The 21734-nt window shown below is 41.4% G+C and overlaps 1 protein-coding gene across 3 annotated transcripts in view; it reads right to left on the reverse strand.

Annotated features, from left to right (window-relative positions):
* Positions 1 to 7569: 7569 nt before the first annotated feature.
* LOC121323090 (solute carrier organic anion transporter family member 2A1-like) overlaps positions 7570 to 21734 on the reverse strand; it is a 47254-nt gene continuing 33089 nt past the window's right edge. For all 3 annotated transcript variants that reach the window (XM_041263842.1, XM_041263841.1, XM_041263843.1), the window contains 5 exons: positions 20367 to 20526; positions 13948 to 14123; positions 11410 to 11474; positions 8761 to 8884; positions 7570 to 8510 (listed from right to left, as the gene is read on the reverse strand). In XM_041263842.1, coding sequence (XP_041119776.1) covers positions 8390 to 8510; positions 8761 to 8884; positions 11410 to 11474; positions 13948 to 14123; positions 20367 to 20526 — 646 coding nt within the window. In that variant the 3' untranslated portion in view covers positions 7570 to 8389. The remainder of the gene's footprint in view (positions 8511 to 8760; positions 8885 to 11409; positions 11475 to 13947; positions 14124 to 20366; positions 20527 to 21734) is intronic.

The raw sequence follows: 21734 nt of genomic DNA on the forward strand, positions 1-21734 counted from the left end.
CTGTCAATAGGGTCCTGGATGTTGTTCCTTTCATTCTCTTGTTGTTGGTTCTGCTCATCACAATTCTGAAGTGACTCAAATCTGTTGGTTGTTTTGATTTCTGGTGGTTGTGTTTGACGAAGTTTCTTTTTTTCCCTGCTTCTGCCTACCTGAACCCAGCTGTTCTGACCTTCTATCTCCCTGGTGGCTTTCAGTCTGTTAGGGGTGATGCAGACTTCCATGAATTGTGGGTGTGCCAGTTCCTCAAGATCTTGTTGCTGTCTCACTTCTTCCAGCTCCATTTCTAGCATACTTACTAGTTTATGCAAATCCTGGATCGCGCGGCACTTTACGCACACTTGGTTTAGCTCCGCTGGGTTTTCTCGGATTTCCCACATCAAGCAGGTGTCACAGATTACTGGCTTGAAGACCATGTTGAGGGTTTTTTTTTTTTTTTTTTGAAGTTTAGTTTCTTCTGCAGCCGTCAACCTGCTTTCAATCTGCTTCGAAACTGCTCTGTACTTTTCCACGCTGTACTTCTCCCACTCGCTGTCGCTGGGAAGACTGCCTCGTTTAACTGCGTTGTTCTGCTGTGCTGTCGGCTCCTCCCCTCGCCCGTGTCTCAAAACGGCGCTGAATTTGAATCAGCTGCTCCGAGTTTCAGCTTGTTTGTTATCAGAAAAACACACGCGGCTGTGTTTCCCCAATGTCCTCTGTTTTCTGATTAAAGCAATTCAAGATGCAATTTCTCCTTTCTGCTTCTAAACTGCTCTGTACTTTTCCACGCTGGTACTTCTTTCTCCCACTCGCTGGTCCGCTTCCAACACTCGCTGTTCGCATGGGAAGACGCATCGTTTACTAACTAAAAAAACTGCGTTGTTCTGCTGTGCTGGTCGGCTACCTATCCTATTACTATCCTAGATGTGTCTCTAGTTTTTTGTGATTCGTCGCTGCAGATAGTGAGTAGTTCACTGGTGCCCGCAAATCCTATTGGCATTCAGCCAATAGGAAAGTTTGTAGTTCTTGTATTGTTAGCAGACATAGAGCCTTCCCATTGGCTGTCTGGTGTGGAAACAGTGGTAGGAGCTGCCAGGGGGCTGCACGGTCTGTAGCCTCAGTGACAGGCAAGTTACCAGATGAGAGAGACTGGAGTAACAATGGAGATTTATTTATGTACACAATAACTGTAAACTTAAGCCAAATCAAGTGTTCCTAATAGTTGCACCATTTTGTTTTTACTGTTTTCAGAAATTGGAAAACTGAAAATATTGTTTTTCTTTTCATTTTTCTTTTTTTTTTTTTAAAAAAACATCAAACCGCAGTAAAAGAACACATTCAGGTTTTTGGGTTTTTTTTTGCAAAAAAGCAAAGCTGTAAAAATCAATAATGTACAAAAATTGAAAAAATGTGACATTTCGAAATCTAACATGATGAAATACTGTATTATGGCTTTTGATAGACTTTTGCTATGTAAAGTGTATTTGATCACATGATGTTAACACTAGAAGGACCGGAGATATATTCATACCTAGAAGCCCCGCAACAGTCTTTCTGACGGCTGTGTTCAAAACACTGGAAACAGTATAACGAAAGGAGAAACTGTCGGATGTAATTTGTTTTATTTTTATTGAGTACTCCACAAACATCTGAACAATGCAGCATATATACTGTAACAGACCGTCAGTGATGAGTACACGGAAAAGGTATCAGAAACGTGGGGTTCCTTTTCAAGTGGAATGACAACCATTACCGCATGGGAAGAGCCTTTCTGAGCCGTCAGTCACTGAGCACATATAAAAAAGCTGCCCTATCAGGGCCCTGCTGTGAGGGTGAAGTCCCTCCCACCTCCTGCTGAAGAGGGACGTCCTCACAGTAGCACATCACCATTTTCTCTCTCACCTCACTGAGACAACACTAGGATCGCTTTGCATTCTCCTTGTGCTGGAAATTGGCTCCTTTGCATGTTGAAAGCGCTCTGAATTGAGTCTCTAGCCTGCAAAATGGATTTGCTACGGTAAGCTGCTACATTTTATGAGTATATTGAGATTGCCAGTCGCCTTAGTCTCACTCAGGTAGATTCTACTGAATAGAGCTGGTTTCAACCCCTCTATACAGACTGGCGCTAAGCGCTTTTCTCCTCTCTCGTTGCAGTCACTTACTCTGCTTGATCGCGTGAGCTATTGTGTCAGCTGCTGACGGGGGATCACGCTGTCACGCGGCACCAACCCTGACACCGATTGACTCGGCTCCAGCTGTAATCCAGATCGGCACCTACCGTGCCCTCTTCAGCACTCTGTGCCGACCACGATCTTCCTCAGCGGATTGACTCCGCGCCGACTACAACACTTGGCACCAAGTGTGCTCTTCCTCGGCGTCCCCACCGCGGCACCGACACCGATTACTTGGCGATGTCTATGGTCACTGACGCCGATAGCTGCTCAGCACTGACGGTTACTGCTTGGCAGAGACGCCCGCGCTGCCATGTCAATGCGCTCTACAGGGTCCTCCACTGGGTTTCACCAGTGTGACCAATGTGCAGCAAATCTGCCAAAGAAGGATGGGCACACTCGCTGTGTCCAGTGCTTGGGACCGGCTCATGCAGCCAAGGCGCCAACAGGAGAGTCGGACTGCTCTCGTCAACGGTTCACCACAGAACCAGGCGCAGGAGGGCAGCCCTCTCCCCATCGGACTCCCATTCCTCCAAGTGTGGAAGGGTACTGTCTACTGCGACAGCCCAGGGCCTCCCTCAAAGGACCTCTGGAACCCCGCCTACTACAGTGGCGAGAGAGCGCCCCCATACTCCTGGTTTACCCTCTCCTACCCCAACACCAGTATGGAGGTGTAAACGCCCCTCTATGGAATCGCAGTGGACAGTGCCTAGGCAGCACTGTTCGAGATGGCATCACCGGGTGGAAGATGCTCATTTAATACATATGGACAGAAAGCTACAGGAACATGCAGCCCCATATGTGTTACACGACTGGAGAAAATTACATTTTAAAACCAAAAACTGCCAAAGTGACTGCCGTGGGGCTTCTATAAAATATCATAATCAAGATTATAAGATGGCTTCATGTGCAGCAGGTATCAGGGCCTCTAGGCCCATGTAGAGTCTGCATTTTGAATGAGGGGCACAGGTGGGTCCTGAGAAAGTTGCTGAGAAAGTTAATTTAGTTAAGATACAGTGTTGTGACAGTCATTGAATATACATTCTGAAAAAAAAAATGTATAGAAAAAAACAACTGTTATTTTGCTGATGAGAGGTTATTTGTATTTATTTATGTATGTATTTATTTAGCAGATGCCTTTATCCAAGGAGACTTACAGGTGTAATAGGGCAGTAAGGGTTACAATGCAAGATTAATAATTAAATACAGTGTAATTTACAGTAAGTGTGAATAATGTAACTAAAATACAATATGAACTATGATGCAACAAGTTAGGATTACAACAAATTATATCTACAATGACATCATAGTGCCATAGCGCAAGGATAGTGCACTTGCTGAGGATCCAGTAACGTGATGCGTAGGCCAGGAAAGTCAAGTGCATAGGGGGAGATCAAGAGATCTATAAGTGCAGTCTAAAGGAGGCGGTGAAGAGCGGACAGAGACGGAGCAGTCCTGAAGTTCTCCGGTAGCTGGTTCCACCACAAAGGGGCTAGGGAAGATAAGGAGCAGCAAGGGAGAATGGAGAGTGGAGGTAAGAAGGACGAATTCAATAGATGTTGCTAATAAAGAAGCAGCAAGTGCATGACAGGGAGGAGATGAGTTGAGAGAAGGAGAGGAAGAATAACACCTAGGTCTTTAGCAGAAGGAGATGAAGAGAGAGTGATAAAGTCAAGGGATACTAAGATGGAGAGGTCAGAGGAGGGAAAGGATGTAGAGGAGGTCAGATTTAGAGAGGCAAAGTTTGAGGTGGTGAGAATGTGTTCAAGTTGAGATAGCCAAGAGGCATTCTGAGATGCAGGAGGAAATATGGGAGTCAAGAGAGATAAAAGTGGAGAAAAGTCAATGGAGGTTGTTGGGAGAGGGGCTGCTGTAACATCCTGAAAACTTCTTACGCTTACAACTTTAAGGTCAGTTTCAAAGCACTTTTCAAAATGTCCGCTCTAGTGCACTGGGTTTTGAGATCTGTCCTCTAAATCACTGCCGGAAGAGCGATATTAAAAAAAAAAAAAAAAAAAAAACATAACAAGTGCTCTGGCTTTTCTGTTCCGTACCACATCGTTAATGGATCGTTATTGCTGTGTTACCTGTTTGACAACGTGGGCAATAATCCTTACACTACCATTGCACTAGAGCGGATATTTTGAAAAGATCTTTGAAACAGACTTTAATGTTATAAGTTTAAAAAGTTGTCAGGTATGTTATTTAAACAGTTGTAGCAACATGTGATGTGATTCATATTATTTAATGTTGGATTTCTACTTACATGAATTGTCTCTTAATAAATCCAGTAGATATTGAACATTTCAGAGGACTAATTGTGTGTTTTTGCTATTAGAAAAACAGGAACACGCACCCTCAGGTATTGAGTGCAATTCTAGAGGTTCAGAGTTTTTTTGGGCATGTTCTGGCAACACTGCTGCTCATGCAACACTAGCTGATCACAAAACAAAACAAAAAAAAATGTGAAGAACTTTTACAAGGTTATTTTATTCTTTTTAATTCCTAAATTATTTGTAAATTGTGGTGCAAATGGGCAGCCACTGTGTTGCAGTTGATTTCACTTTTTGGGTTGCTCCATAGAGCCACTTTGGACACTGAGGATTGTAACTTGAAAGCTTGTATTTCTTTTTGGCAACATCTTTGCAAACAATACGTTTCAAAGCTGTTTATTTTATGAGCATGACAACAACACAGTGCTGTGTTACATCTCTGTCCAAAAAACATTAGGTTACGGATGAACCCTGGTTCCCTGAAAGAGAAGACGACACCAACCAATACTTTTGGGATCTGCCTGCCACAGGTCAGGTATTTACTGAGCATTTTATGTCAGAGCTACAGATAGCTTCCTGAGGGAACAGTCATGGAGCTCACTTCTTTTGCACTGAACCCGCAGAAGCGATCAATACGACCTTGCAAGGTTTGGTGGTCGTTTTCTCTTTCAGGGAACCAGGGTTACATCCGTAACCTAACATTCCCTTATGATTCGAAGATGACCACCAACCAATACCTTTGGGAAAAGTATACCAAATCCGTCGTGACGGAGTGTGAGTGAAGACAGCAGACGAGGGACGTCTCGCTACTGCAGAACTAGAGTTTGTGGTGTGAGTGTGCAACCTCAATGTTCCTAATGAAGGCATACCGGAATCTACCACATTAACCCAGCTAGCCGCCATACATATATCAGGCAATGAGGATCCTCTAAATAGGGCGCATGACATAGCCACTCCTCAGGTAGAGTGCGCAGCCACCCGCCGAGGTGGGGGTAGGCCGGCATTAGTATATACAGTCATGTCCACAATCCAGTGAGACAGCTGTTGCTTCGAGAGGGCTTGACCCAGGGTCCTTACACCATGACAGACGAAGAGCTGGTCAGACTGATGTAGAACTCTTGTTCTCCTAACATAACATCTCAATGCCCGAACAGGGAAGAGGGAGTTTAGTCTTTGATCCTCCTCTGAAGGGGGATGGAAAGCCTGTAGTTCTACTGACTGAGTGGGCTTCGCGGAGTGACTGTTTGTTCCCTCAGGAGGTGGGACAAAGGACGTCACTCCCCCGATGGAGTCTATTGACAGCTCTGATATAAAATGCTCAGTAAATACCTGACTTGTGGCAGGCATATCCCAAAAGTATTGCTTGGTGGTCACCTTCGAATTGAAAGGGAACAGTCTGATAGCTCTCTCTTACTGTGCTGACCAATGATGTTCAGCTGGAGAACTACAGCTTGGTTATACGGTACTGTATAAATAGCACAATAACTGTAGCTGCAGCAAGTACTAGATCTTTTCTAGGGGTTATTTTTGCAGCATTAATATTCAGAGCAAAGCTACAATTCCATGTGCCACTGGGATTGACTGGAAAGAGATTTGAGATCAGACTCGTTCATGTCCATCTCCCTACACAATCAATTTCATTTGAGACTCTTGGGCCAGTTAGGATTGCGGGCTGGCAAAACTCGATCTCTCCAACTCCCTCACTGATGGTGGAAGTTTTAAATCCTACTACAGAAAAACAATATAAAGACTCATAAACGTTTCACATAAAAAGCATAGCACAGTGTAATAAAGCACAGTGAAAGTATGGTAAAACACAGGTACACTGTAAAAACCAGAGGTGTAATAAAGCACATTAAAACAATCATGGCAAACCAGGGTATACAACAGTAAGTGCATGCTGGGGAAAACATGGTGAAGAAAAGAAAAAAAAAGAAAAATTAGTGGTAAACTTTAATATGGGCTGAACACAAAGGCTGCAAACATACTGTCTTACACAGTCAGGGAAATATCGGATGTTGGAGAATTATTTTATAAAACTAACATGATAGACACCAGAGATCCTTTTTTAATGTCTGGTTGCAGACTGAATTTTAGCATGTAGACTCCAGATCTAAATTCTATTTGCATTTATTTTATTTGCATTTTAGCATGAAGACTGACTGAGCCCCAGTTTGATACTGGATTGAGCTGTCCAGACTGGTTTCATGGGGTCGATGGGAATGTGGCACTAATGGTGGTTTGATTTATGTGAGGATGGAGAGACACTTGCTTTGGTGCTGAGGCCCATGTAAGAGAGGGCACAGCTGTTGGAGAGTTTGACCATTTTATAAAATAGATCACACTTCCTGAAAGCATACTATAGCCAGTGAGTAAAGTGAGTGCATTTTATACTGAGAGATATTTGAGTGTTTTGAAGATTTTAAAACTTAAACAACTGTCCCTTTCCACAGAGCTGTGCTTCATAGTTGAGTCTTTATTGACCCTAGCCTTGATACTCGTGCAGGTCTAGTTGAAGTTAGAACTCACCTGGCAAAAAACAGGATAATTTTTCAAAGTTCAAACCTATTTTCTTAGATTGACTGATTGCCCTTCAGTTGTTAATAAAATATGCCGCAGTCACCAACCAATCCAATCCAATCCATGATAAAAAAAGACAAAGCCTGTTTTTTATTCCTTACACATGTATTGAGCTTGAAATGCTTTTTTACTCCACAAATCCTTCTACTCATGGGGTTGAGCCCACATGCATTAAATATCAGTTCAATGCCATCGTTTATGTCACCTCCCTACAAGACTGTAGTAAATCAAGACTACGTGTACTTGCACTGAGGACTTAGCATATTGTTTCAAGAGGAGATAATTATCTATTCAGGGATACCAAGATATTTAGTGAGCAAGTAGTCTAAGTGAAGTTATCCACCACCAAACTCCCCATCCCCAGTTGTGCTGCTTTCCTAGAAAAAGGAGAACATTTCATGGGAACATGCAGTGTAATGTGGAGGCTCTGACAGGTAACACAATGTAACAAAGCCATTGAGCTGCTGTGCAGTGTAATGTGTGAGCACTGACAAGTAACACAACGTAACAAAGACAGAAGACGATGAACCGCAATGCAAGGGCAAATGAAAACCATACTTCCATCCGTGTTTATAGAAAATTGTTTTTATTAAAATATATTTTAAAAAAACAACATTAAATTTGCTTGAATTTCATATTCAAGTTGCCAGTTATTCTGGCAAATAATTAACTGTATTTGCATTGTATTCTGTGATGCTAACCCAACATTGGTATTAATATAGAGGTTACAGGGAACAGTTCTAAGGTCACTGCATAGCAAAATTAAAGTCCCAAATGTGAAACACATTTTTTGTTTTGGAAACACTTGTTTTGAAGGAACAGCACAGATATGTTCATATTAAACATGTATTCAATAGAGTATTTGCACTGACAGACATAGGTTAAGCTCATTGAAGGGTTGCTATACAAGATTGTTGGGAAGCAGACAGTGAACTCGGAAAATGAAGACTTGTGTATCCTACTTTTCCACAGTTTACAGAGCAGTTGGGACCACAGGTCTTCATTATAATCCCACACCTTATCATGAAAACCAAATGTAGGATGCCTATATTGTAGGTGCAGTATTATTTTCAAATGATCCCCTAAAATAATTTAGAGTTAAATGAAATCTCCTAGCTACTGATTCATCAATCTCCCCAAAGAAGAGCTTTAATTGTGAGGTATTCCAAACTGTGGGCTCCCTGACAAGAGCCTCTACAAATGACTGCTGGTGGTTTTGTCCTTATCAAAGCTGAGTTAAGATCCCTATTTGAAGGCAATAGAATGGGATACATCATCAGCATAACAAGCCAGACAGCAGGTTCAAAACCAGCATTTGAGGCTTCTGCACATATGGTAGTGGATGTGTTTTGAGATGTGATTGTTCTTAATGAAAGTGAAAGCTGAGATTTAGACCAGCCCATCACTTGTTTTTTGAAAGCTGTACTCTTTGGTGTTTTGAACTTTCCACCCAGCCAGGGCCAGCAGGAGGACCCCCATGGCTTTAAATGCCATCTGGAGACCAAGGTACCTGCAATATGGAGGGACAGGCAAGGCAGGGGTTAACTTCAGCTACTTTTGTTCTCCTTTGAAATACTACTGAACTACCCACTCAGCTGCAATTAACATAGTGCTGCTATATAAAACAGAACAAAGCCATCAGGCATTCACATTTTCAACACTGCTGATCTGTATACAGGTAAAGACAACTCAACTCAAAGCAGGCCAGCTTTTCTTTTCTTTGGATCTGCAGTAAAGATACCCCCCCCCCACCCCCTTACCTATTTCTCAGAAGGTTGTTGTCATAGTAATTGCAGGCCCCCAGTTTCCCAGTACAGATCTTGTTCCACCGGATACAGGACGTGTCAATGATTACCCCAAACAGCGCCGGTGCTGGCAACCATGCTGAGGAAAGCAAGGTACCGCATTATACTTCACTTCGTTACCAGGAGGGGGTGCAGTATAGAAGAAATCAATGGACTTTATGACTGATTGACTTCCATTACCTGAGAGTAGATGTTAAAACTTCATGGTGATTTGAACTCGGCACTTGCCAAGATAAACACCAACTAAGAAGTAGTTTTACAGTAAACTAATGTGATCCATCTGCATCTCCATCCATTTGCGTTGCTTTCCATCTGACGATGTAGATATCCTTCTGCCTGGTGTTGATGGCTGAAGTGTAATGCTGGCTCCACGGATCAGCTTGTTTTGCCTCCCCAGTGCATCAGCACGCATAACGGCTGCGATGCTGGCTCCAGGTGGCTGGCTCAACAGTGATTCTGGCGTCCCAGCATCACCCCCCTCCGTCCCCCACTCAACTCAGCCAAGCTTACTTACCTGTACATCACGTTGCTTTCATTTATTATGCTTCACTATGCGACGCAACTCTTGGCCCCTGAACCCGACATCTCTGAGAAACTGGGTTGTTGAGTGTGCCACAAATCCTCGACAACCCACCTCCCATGGCACTGTTAACTCTACCATATGAACAAGGTGTGCTGATCCAGACCACAAGACAATATCTGGTTGAAGGTTATTAGTTGCAATCCCAAAAATAAGCCGTTGACCAAAACCTGCCAGCATTTTCAGGTCTCCAGCAGCTTCCAGTTGTCCTGGACAAGGCTTGGTTTTATCACCTTTTCTTGGGTGGTTGCTCTCCTGGACGGAGGAATATTGTCTTTTGTGTGTAATGCTTTGATAAAACTGGTGGCAACTTATTGGTCAGGTTATGCTTTTCTTCCAATGCTAAGGCCAAACACCGCAGGACCTGGTCATGGTGCCAAGTAAACTGTCCTTGGCTAAGACCCACCTTACATCCTGTCAAAATGTGCCTTAATGTTGCAGGTGATGAACACAAAGGACATTAGGGATTCTCACCCACCCAGAGGTTTAGGTTCTGTGGTGATGGGAGAACATCATATGTTGATCTGATGAGGAAATTGATCCTGCTCTGTTCCACTGTCCATAGGTTTTGCCAGCTGATCTTGCATTGTTCCACACTCTCCCATCTCATCCATTCTCTCTGCTTGGCCTGGGAAAAGGCCTTTACACACCTCATCCTGTCCTCCTGCTTTTGCACCTCGTTGACTGCCAGCTTCTTTTGTTGAGCTGGGGTTGCCTTGCACCAAGTAGGAGGAGCTGAACTGAGACCAAGACCCCCTCTTCAATGCTGAACTTGCCCCATAATATTATCAATTCAAAGGGCAAACTTAGCATTTTTCACAGCTTTCTTTGCCTCCCACTTTCTTCCAGTTTTCAACACAGATGCTGCCTCCCTTACGCATCTTTTGCGTGAATCTACTAATGTCATTTCCAGTCGGACATTGGCATTCTTAAACTCCTCGGTTAGAGCAGAGACTGACAGCTTCAGTATTCCTTTACCATAAAGTCCCACTCTGCTGAGGCAGTGTGGAACTCTCAGCCATTTCCTGACATATGAACTGATGAACGCTTCCAGCTGTTTTAATGTTGTCAAGGAAACCTCGTACACAGTCAGTGGCCACAGCAGTCTTGGCAGTAGACCAAACTAAAAGCACCAGTTTCAGTTTGCCTGGTAAAGTGCTGCTGTCTATGTTCTTTCACTGCTTGTTGTGAAAATTCAACAACATCCTATTCTCGTACAGATGTCCTCAAACACAACAGCAGTTTGAAAAGTTTAGTAGCAATTTATGAGTAAGAGCTTTTGTGATTAATCCCTTGCATGGAACACCATACCTGAATCATATGTGCAAATATCCAAGCAAAACAAAAACCACATATACCTGGTACCTTTTAAGAAAACATTATCACAACTGTAGGAATAGAAAAGCAAGAAATGAAATCGCTACAATCTGAACAAGGTAAAACCTGTTTAATCCTTAATGCTAATGGCACGCGTTTCTCAGGCTGCACTTTTGTTTTTAACAAATATTCTCACCATGACAGAGCAGCCATTATTAGGGACTATAACAGTTGATTCTGAATGGAACCATTTCATGACTGAAATGGGGGGGCATGATAGAAGTTATGTTTTACAAAAATGCTAATATTTTTCATTTTAAAGCTATGTCCTGAGTACAATCTTAATTACAGTAAATGAATAAGTCATGAGTAGGTGTCGTTTATTGTGGCTTTGTGGTCCTATCAACCAATCAGCATGAGCTGACCTATACAGTCAGACACCCGACCCACGACGGATTCACTCTTGTAGTAAGTAAAGATGTTCTTTGGGGGTTTTCTTATCACGTGGTCCATTAGCAGATCACTTGCCCTCAAAATTGCTTTTGGACTGAGAAACTCATGTAGGGACTTTGGACAATTAGAAAGGTAATGTATGAAGGAAGCTAGAAACTAGACTCCATTCAACCCTGCACCCTCACCAACACATCCATCCACTTTGCAGTAAACAAACCAAGACGCAATTCATGGATATTTGAACCTTCACTTACCTAGTAATCTCATGAGCAGGAACTGTATTCCTATTGCAAACGACTTTTCTTCATATTCTACGAGTCTACAAGAGGAGAATTAAAACATCATTTCAAATCAAAAGTCATCAAGAGCGTGGAACTTCTCATCCTGAAAAAAGATTTCATTTACTTGTATTTTGTATTTCTTTATTTGTTGGATAGGGTCACTGAGTCCCAGGTACCCAATGAAGGGATGATAACATGACTATTACTTTATAGATCTAGTGTGCTCAGCTAAACCCTGATGACTGTAATAAATATTGTTATTTTGTGTTGTTTGTGTCCTCAGAAGAAACCCCAGAGACATACATAAACTAAAAGTGCATATTGTTTCTTTTTTCTCTGTACAGAAAAATAGAGACTTGTGTTTTTTGTTTTTTTCTATAAAGTCAAGGACTGTGAGTTTTTATTGTCTGCTGAAGGAACAACACTTATTTTACTTTTATTCTTGATAAAGGACTGCATTTCTTTAATAAAATGGAACTAAATAAGGACTTCACCATTTTTTGTTGCCCTTTTGCTGAAGACTTCCTAATCTTTTTTATTTTATTTATTTAAGTTAGTTTGCTTTTATATTTTTCAAAAGACTGGGACAAATTCTACATATATTATTTAACTCACAGACTGAGAAAAACAGGGAAAGAATATAATCCATTAAATCAAATTTTGTCCTTTTATGCTGCTGAACTCTGATCGTACTGAGGGTCAACAATGCAAGTTTGTTATATCTGCATTTTCTTTGTGTTTGGTGCACCAACAAAATACCTGGCAACAGTCTTAAACTCAACTTGCAATCTATGTCTAAGTTATTTCATATCGTAGCATTCATATCGACTCTAGTCCTGGGTGTCTGTGTGCAGGGGGTACACTGTTAAATCCATTCTAGAGAAAATAATTCTATATTGTGGGTTCACAAAAGCAGCATGCTCTCAGGCCTCTGCTGGTCTGTGCTGGAACTGCAAGGAAATTACTGCTGTGGTTGTAACCCTGTGTTTTGGCAATATATTTAGGGCTTCTGTTTTTTGATGTTTATTAATGACATTTTTCGGTGCTTTTTTCTAGTTTTATGTAAAACAGTTTTTTTCGGGGATATACTGTATGAAATTAGTGTTTTCAGTTACTTTCCAAAATGCTTGAGCGGTTTTTTTTTTGGTTTTTTTTGATGTGTCAAAATATATACAGTACTAACTTGACAGTACTTGCACACTTAAGTTGCACCTTCTTTCCTTTGCTGTCAACCAGAACGAAATTCATGGTCACAGGCACATTCTTCGGGGGTTTTTGTGTGTAGGCATTTTTTTTTTTTTTTTTTACATTTTGCCACAATTTGCAATTTTGTTTTAAATCCTCCTTATTTTAACTCTAACATATATTTAAATCCCACGAACAAGCCTTCATTCCCGATTCCTGCTCTTGTTTTAAATCTCGCAAGCAGAGTCTCCAATGGAAATGTAGGAATGTGCTGTCACTCAATAGTTGGGGTGGGCTTAAAGTATTCAGAACGAATGAATGATAGATACAAGTCAGGAAGGCTGAACATTACTCAGTTGCATTGGGAAAGTAATTTTTTTTTTTGTAGTAGGTTTTATTTTTTAATGGGAAAGGGGTGAAGTCAGGGAGAATTGATTAACCATTCCCACTGTTTATCTGGTGGTTTCCTGTGTTTCAGCTTCAACAACATTACTGAGGAGTTGGTTCCAGACGTAGAGTCTGGAACCAACTCCTCAGTAATGTTGTTGAAGGTGAAACACAGGAAACCACCAGATAAACAGTGGGAATGGTTAATCAATGGTTAATCAGTTTCAGAAGGTGGGCAGTGTCCTGCAATTTGTGTGGACCTACACTTGTTAGATTGACTTGTGACTGGGGTGGGCTGAAAAACAGCAACTCTACAGTGTGACACTAGATACGTGGGTGGTAATCTGTTACTTCTCACAATTCTCTGATTCAAAATGCAGTTCAACAGCTATGGCCAAAGGTTTTGCATCATCTAGAATTTTAGGATTTAGACATAATACAAGCATCATGTAATCAAATACACTAAACTACAAAATGACTTTAGCAAAAGTCTACTGGAAGCTATAATTGTAGTGTAGTGTTTTATGTAAGATTTCAAAATGTCAAATTTTTCAATTTGTCAGTTTCTTGTTTGTTTATATGGAAAACTACAAAGTGGTATGTAATTCAATATGTTAAGGTAACATTATTCAGCAGGTTTCATTCGACCTTATGGAGCAAAATTTGTTCTTTTTATAAGGTAACTTTTGCCCCTAGCTGTACACCCTGAATCCTAAATGTGGAGCTCTTCATTTCAGTAGTTATCTATTTACCACCGATGCAAATGGCATAACAGCAAAGTTTCAGAATGTTTTGGTAGGCCAGGGTAAGTATTCTGTACCCTACGGTATAAGGGAAGATGTGTAGCTGCTTGCCTCAACACCATCATGGAGATAGGATTGTGGGAGAGGCTGGCTAGGAGGCCCGCGAAGGAGATGAGTAAGATGTGTGGCTGCTTACCTCAACACCATCATGTAGATGGGATTGTGGGAGAGGCTGGCTATGAGGCCCGCAAAGGAGATGAGGAAGATAACAGGCAGGAGGAAGTGTGGGCAGCTGTTAGCACAGGACCCTGGGAAGGCTGAACCTGGCCCGCTGCTCTCATCTGCTTCCACACAGCTGCAGTTAGTGTAGTTCTGGGGAGATGAATAATTAATAATTAATTGAATAATTTCTATGAACAAATGAGGTTTCTGTCTTACAATTATTTATGTAGGGATGTAATCTCCACTTGATCTGAACAGTGGCACATTTAAATTCAGCCACCATTAAGATTAATATAGGACTCTGCTGGGTTAATATAGGACTCTGCTGGGTTCACAGATTAGTGCTAATCAGGGTCTGAACAAGCCGTTAGTCTATTGCTTCCATGGACAACCAACTCGAGTTGACTCGAGTGCACTCGAACTGGTCTGAATTCTCCCAGAACTCAAGTTGATGGACAACTTGGGTTATTATAAAAGGAGGCGTTTCCATGCTGTTCTGAGTTACCCGAGTTATCACGTGAGATGGGCAAGAAATACTTGCCAGTTAAAGGTCAAGACGTGCATTCGCTGCAGACAGTATTGCTTTCAAATTGTCAATGATTTAAAAGATAAATCCATCTATTCTTTCGGAGTTGTTTCATGCAGTACATATACCTCTGGCAGGGAAAGAAGAGCTGGACAAGGGAAATAATGTGTCAGATGTCAAAGTGGATATGAGAATGGCAGTGATGAAGCCAATCTGAAAGCATAGAAAGTAGACCGGACACTTCCATCAAAGGATAAAAAAAATCTGGAATTGATCTGACGCAATCAGAAACCCTGAGGCACTGTAACCTGCTTGCTACTGTAGTAGGACTGTTCTTTTTTGTATTAAGTATTTTTCATGTTTTTTTATGTTTTATTATTATTATATTATTATTATTATTATTATTATTATTTTTTACAAGGGTAATTAAATTCACCCCTTTTTACAATGCCAAAATTGTTTATGCCAGACTTGTTACAAAGTCGTTAACAAATGGTTGGTTGTTATTGTCGATGCATTGTAGATATTACTAAAGACACCCACCATCCAGGTATCACAAAGTCCAGAAACAAAACAAAAACTTTTACATAACTTAGTTCTGCACTCTTGTGACAGGGCTAGAAACCCTGCACATCAAAAGGAGGCAGGGCAAAGCCTTGCTGTTTAAATGTATTGTATTTTGTTTATTTCAGAACGGGTGATTTAATTAAAGGCTATGGTGTATTATATTATTATTTAAAACAAATGTATTGTCTGGTGGGTGATTTCAACAGGTGATGTTAATGTGTTAAGATTTAAAGGTATTTCACGTCTAGTTAAAAACACACCGTTTTGTTATTGTTTGGAAGCGTGTGTGTGAGAGAGACGGGAGGAGGAACGTATGTGTGAGAGAGAGACGGGAGGAGGAACGTGTGTGAGAGAGAGACGGGAGGAGGAACGTGTGTGAGAGAGACGGGAGGAGGAACGTGTGTGAGAGAGACGGGAGGAGGAACGTGTGTGAGAGAGAGACGGGAGGAGGAACGTGTGTGACGGGAGGAGGAACGTGTGTGAGAGAGAGACGGGAGGAGGAACGTGTGTGAGAGAGACGGGAGGAGGAACGTGTGTGAGAGAGACGGGAGGAGGAACGTGTGTGAGAGAGACGGGGAGGAGGAACGTGTGTGAGAGAGACGGGGAGGAGGAACGTGTGTGAGAGAGACGGGGGGAGGAACGTGTGTGAGAGAGACGGGAGGAGGAACGTGTGTGAGAGAGACGGGAGGAGGAACGTGTGTGAGAGAGAGACGGGAGGAGGAACGTGTGTGAGAGAGAGACGGGAGGAGGAACGTGTGTGAGAGAGAGACGGGAGGAGGAACGTGTGTGAGAGAGAAACGGGAGGAGGAACGTGTGTGAGAGAGAGAGGAGGGTGATGAGAGGAGACAGGAGGTGTGTGAGAGAGAGACGGGAGGAGGAACGTATGTGAGAGAGAGACGGGAGGAGGAACTTGTGTGAGAGAGAAACGGGAGGAGGAACGTGTGTGAGAGACATATGAGAGGAGGAATGTGTATGAGAGAGAGACGGCAGGAGGAACATGTGTGAGAGAGAGAAGGGAGGAGGAACGTGTGTGAGAGAGAGAAGGGAGGAGGACCACATGTGAGAGAGAGAAGGAAAGCAAAAACAAAACGAAAGTAAAAACAACTGCTACATGTGCTGGAAGCTCCAGCACCATATTTGTTTAGTTAAAATTATTTTGTGTTCGTGACTGGTTTTTGTTTTTTATTTTATTTTGCTCTGTGAGCATTGTTTTTGTTCCAAGTACTCCCTTGTCTATTTATGTTCCTGCATCTGGCCTGATGTCACCACACAGCCACCTGTGTCACAACCCTATAAAATGGAGCTGATTTTACCAGTGCTTGCTAGTCTAACTGATTAGAAGGCCTTCTTTGTTGTTCTCCAAGTTGCTGAATGACATCGTAGATGCTAGTATAACAAGTTACTGTAAGACATACTCTTTTAGCAGACATATTTCATTAAGTAAACATTTCATTGAATGTTTTTGGAATTAAAAGTATAAATACAAAACTGTGTTGCATTTTTATTTCTGAACGTGCTAATCGAAAAACGACAATTCAAACAACGTCAAAATCTGTCGAATTTAATACCAGCCAAAATGTCCTGTTATACAGTATGTTCCCACCCCCTACAACATTTTCAATTGACATTTAGTGTTGTAATTTCCTCCCTGCCCGAATTCAGACTTTAGAGTGAAATCGGACCACACAATTCAGACTCCCGCCCAAATTGGGAGCCAACTTGAGTAATTTAAAAACTTGGAAACTAAGGGGTGTGTGTGGGGAGGGCAACTCGAGCACATACCCGGGCTATGCGGTTCATAGAAACGTGGGCTAACAAGGCTATGCTGAAGCAGCCTTCTTCCTACCTTTTCACAAGTTCTGTTGCTGTGGTTCAGGAAACAAAACAAAATGCAATCAAATACAAAAATGTTTTTGTAACACTGATAAACTTTATAGTAGTTGATATTTTCAACATAGGCTTTTATATTTATTTATTTAAATCATCATAAAACATAAAGACCGTTCCAGTGCTGAATAAGCGCAGACCACATTTGAATGTCTTTCCTAGCTTCTGAGGAGATATTTATATAGGAGTCCAGATTTTTTGCTGTTGATGCCAGCGCTAGCAGTCGAGATATAAACGTCCTCCCCTGTGGAATGATACGTATTGCAAAGTTAAAATAACCCAGCAATGAAAGCAGTGCCCGTTTTTTAATTGTTTTACTGATCTGAAAATCCTCAATGAGCAAACGAATATGGTTAAGTTTAGACTCAGGCAGGCTAGCTTCAAACTTTTCTGTATCCAGAATGATTCCAAGGAATTCCAAAGAATGAAGGGGGCCGACTGATTTCTCTTCTGAAAGCGGAACGCCAACTTTGGAAAATAAGCTTTTAAGATTGGAAATCGCTTCTGCTGGTGCATCTGAAGGAGGAGAAATTACTAAAAAATAAATAAATAAATAAATAAAAAATAAATAAATCATCCAGCAAGTGGAGCAAGAATGGGACATGATAAACATTAAGAAGAATCCAGCATAGTGCTTCCGACAGGGTATCAAATATCTTCGGGCTGCTGCGGCAGCCGAAAGTCAATTGGGTGGAAAAATAAAACTTCCCATGCCAGCATATACCAAACAGGTGACGGAGAGATGGATGGATTTGCATTACTTTAAAGGCGTCTGACATATCTGCTTTTGCTAACCAAGAACCACGACCTGCTAATTTAATTGAATGTACTGCGTCTGTCATAGTGATGTAATGCAGGGAAAATTGATCTTGGGGAATTAATGAGTTAATGCTGCTGGTGCTTGACCCCCGTGGTGCTGATAAATCAATAATGAGACGCTTTTTTCCTGACATTTTCCTCGTGGCAATGGCGATAGGATTAATTCTATATACTGGAAAAGGAGGAGCTAAAATGGACCGACTATCAATCCTTTTATAATTTATTTTTTGATGAGAGATTGCACTAATTGTGGTTCTTGAGTCGCTGAATAAAGATTTTTGCTTTTGAACACGGAAGAAGGAATTTGAGTGCAATTGCAGCTCTAGGGCAGATGGATGTTGAGTGAGGTGTTGAAGCGCAGATCCCACATTCGTTAGCTCTTAAACCACCAAAAATTCTGTTAAATAGATCTGGGTCAGGTTGTGCCCAATTGATGATGTGATTATCTGCTGCCAATATCGCTGCTGCTTTTGCAGAGAATGCTTTATGATACTCAAAAAACATAGTCCCTCCGTATCTGACAGACAGCTCCACGAAGTAGTATTCGTGTGAATCCAATTCAGCTCTGCGGTTAGGATATACCGAGCATAACCCATCTCTGAATATGGAGAACGCAAGGACAAATTCCCCTAATGTAAGATTTTTAAGCTGTCTGGGATCTCTGGATTTTAGAGTTACTGCCAAATCTCTGCAATCCACTACACTATGGTCCAAGAATTCCGAAGTCGTCATTAATAGTGAAACAAGATTAATGTCCTTACCTTCGACAATGTTACGTCTGATTTGTGGAGATATAGTGTGACGTCTAACAATAGTTGGAGAGGAGGATCCGTACGTACAGCCAGTAGTGAGGTTGTATATTGGAGGATCTGCTTCGCTGGCTGAAATTAGGGCTGGACTGGAAGAAGCTGTAGGTGGCGCTGCAGTATTTGATTCTGAAATTAATGACAGCGCTGTAGATTGTTTTCCTTGTTGCATATTAGATACCCTTTTATCTGGATCCAACAGTTGAGAACTGGCCGAAGATAGAGTATCGGCAAAAGGCTGCATAAATGATTTTATCTCGTTAAATATTTGCGAATGTTGGATTTCAATGGCTGGCTGCTGGTTAGCGGTGCTAGTTGTGGGGGTGATTTGATCCGGAATAGACTGCCTGCTGTCTGAATGGTTGGGCGCGGCTGATTATGTTTTTTCGGAGGAAAGACTGGTTCTGCTGAGACTAAATTGCAATAGAGAATAAAAAGAGACTCTCTATCACTCCCTGCTGGAATCGCGTTACCGTTTTTAAGGAGGGTTTTTATCAATTTATTCACAGGCCAGTCCTTCCAAAACAATCGATCCGGAGGGGCGTCCTGAGGCCGAAGTCGCTTGGATCGGCGCCGATTCGATGCTTGAGTGGCAGGGACGGTAGGCAACATTTGAACTGGAACCTGGACGACAGCCTGATCGGGAGCCTGATCAGATGTAACTGAAATACCAGAAGGGGAGAAAGAACGGAGACTGGATGGACCCTGGATTGAAGCTGGAGGAGAATGATTTGGTAATGGCGGAAAATCCTGGGAATCCTCTGAATCCGATGACGACTGCTGTAAGTACTCCATTATTGAGGTATACGAAAGTTGATGCGTCTTGAAATTGCTTAGGTTTATGCCAAACGAAAAAACACAAGACAGCTAGGTAGAGGTGACTAATGTTTAAATAAGGTGATGACAGGAGATGATAGGTTGTTGGTGCCCAGCTCCGCCCCTTGAACCCCACCTATAGGTTAACATTTGTATGTAACGTTGATTTGTTCTGAATGCTTTAAACCCACCCCAAATACTGAGTGACAGCACATTCCTACATTTCTATTGGAGACTCCACAGACAGGGCGGATTGTATACGCTTGAGAGATTTAAAATGACATTACAAATGGAGGATTGTTCTTTTGTCTGTGCAGGTGGGATTTCAAACTCAAACTGACAACATTCCCACAATATAAGAGACAAACATTTTAACTGTTTGAACTAAGCGTAAGAAAAGAGAAAAAAAAAACAAATCCAATTACCAAATTAACAATCAAATGAATCTCATTGTCAATTAGGAAGAAATGTTTTATGGTATGAACAACTCAAAGTGTTGGATCGTTAAGAAAATAATCCTAACTGCAATCGAAAGTGATTTTTTTCTTTCTTTTTTTTTACCGATTCAAGACTTTTCGTTGTTTATCCCTTACACAGTCGAAACCATCAGTGCCAGTAATTGGTAAATCTCACCTTTTGTGAAACAGAAAACCACATCTGAAAAGTCTGCCATGCTGTGATTGGAATAAGAGTTAACAAGCTCACGATATCATACAAAGTACTGATCTGACCAGCTCTTGCTAATATTTTAAGCCAATTCTTAACAATTTGAGATGACTAGCACTGACAGATGATTCATTAGCTTTCAAATGGTAGAGTGAGTAGGCACCAGTGGAAGCTGAATAACACTAATTTCAGAACAGATGAAAGGAAAAATGATTTTCTTGTTCTGCAGAAGTAGTTTACCCGGTGAAGCAGTAGCAGTTGGAAACATGCCTTTCCAGCACTTTCTTTTGCATCAGAGACACTCACCAGGACTCTGCTGAGCTGGCTGTCAGGGAGGTAGTTCCTGCAGCCGGCGTGGCATGGTGATAAGTACTCGATGTTATTGGAGCCACAGACAGGATGGAAGATGTGAGATGGACAGGAACATGCAGCGTTACACCCAGTCGTCTGGTTCCATTGCGAGGAGCTGTCAATGAAAGCACAGAGCCATTGGAATGGACTGTTTAAACACAAGGACCATCATCTTCACTTTCCCGTTCTCACTCCTTCTCTTCCCTCGTCCCCCTGTGGTGGAACCAGCCACCGGTTAACCTCAGGACTGTTCAGTCTTCTACCGCATTCTGCCATCTTCTTAAAACCCACTTATTCAGCCTTGATTTGTACATTCCTATTTACATATCTTTTTGTATTTTCCGTTATTTATATTTATTTTGTATATATTGTATTTATGTGTTTGTTTTGCATTTCTATTGCCAGTAACTTGTTTAATTTCTTTAAGTCGCTTTGGCTAATAATAATAATAATAATAATAATAATAATAATAATAATAATAATAATAATAATAATAATAATAACAATAATTTTGATTAAGAGAATCAAGTGATAATGTGCAAACCTCAGAAGCACAGCTTCTTGTATAAAAGCCTGCTTTTTGAAGTTGAATAGTTATTATGAATGTCTAGATAGTTTCAACTCTACACAAGGAGTGGAATATATACAATTTCCAATGTGTTAATGTTATCATTATAGTATTTCAAGTAGAAAAATACATAAATTAAAACCCTTGACACACTTACTAAAATATGTAAGATAAATATTTAAACTTCTAACACATTTGCAAAACTAATCACCGATTTCACTTGTAAACACACACATAGCAAAACTTTGAACACAGCCTCCTATTCTGTGAACACATGTGTACTATCTGAGTGATTCCTCCTCAAAATACAGCAATCTTATGCAATTGCCAACAGTCTACACTTGAACGAATCCATGCTACGAGTCAGGAAGGAGGGACACTGGGAAAGGGTTTTCTGGATACATTTAACCAACTTCTATTTTACATTATGTAACCTATGCATTACTGTGACAAGTGTTTGCATTTATTCTGTTTAGAATTGAAAGCAAAGTTCCATTTGGAGGCCATGGTTGCCGCTTGACAGATGACCAAGAGATTGTTATAACAGATATGGTCCGGGCCAAAAAGAACATTTCCTTCAGAGAGATCCAGAGCAGCATCAATGAAGATGAGGACTTGTGTCAAGGAGTACAGAATGTGAGCTTGCAGGCCACTGCCAAAATTCTAAAGAAATATGGCCTTCGAATGAAACAAATCTACTGATCCCATTTGAGAGACATAGTGAAAGGGTACAGGAATTGCGTTACCAGTATGTT

Source organism: Polyodon spathula, chromosome 11 (genome assembly GCF_017654505.1).
Source record: "Polyodon spathula isolate WHYD16114869_AA chromosome 11, ASM1765450v1, whole genome shotgun sequence".
Classification (NCBI taxonomy): Eukaryota; Metazoa; Chordata; class Actinopteri; order Acipenseriformes; family Polyodontidae; genus Polyodon; species Polyodon spathula.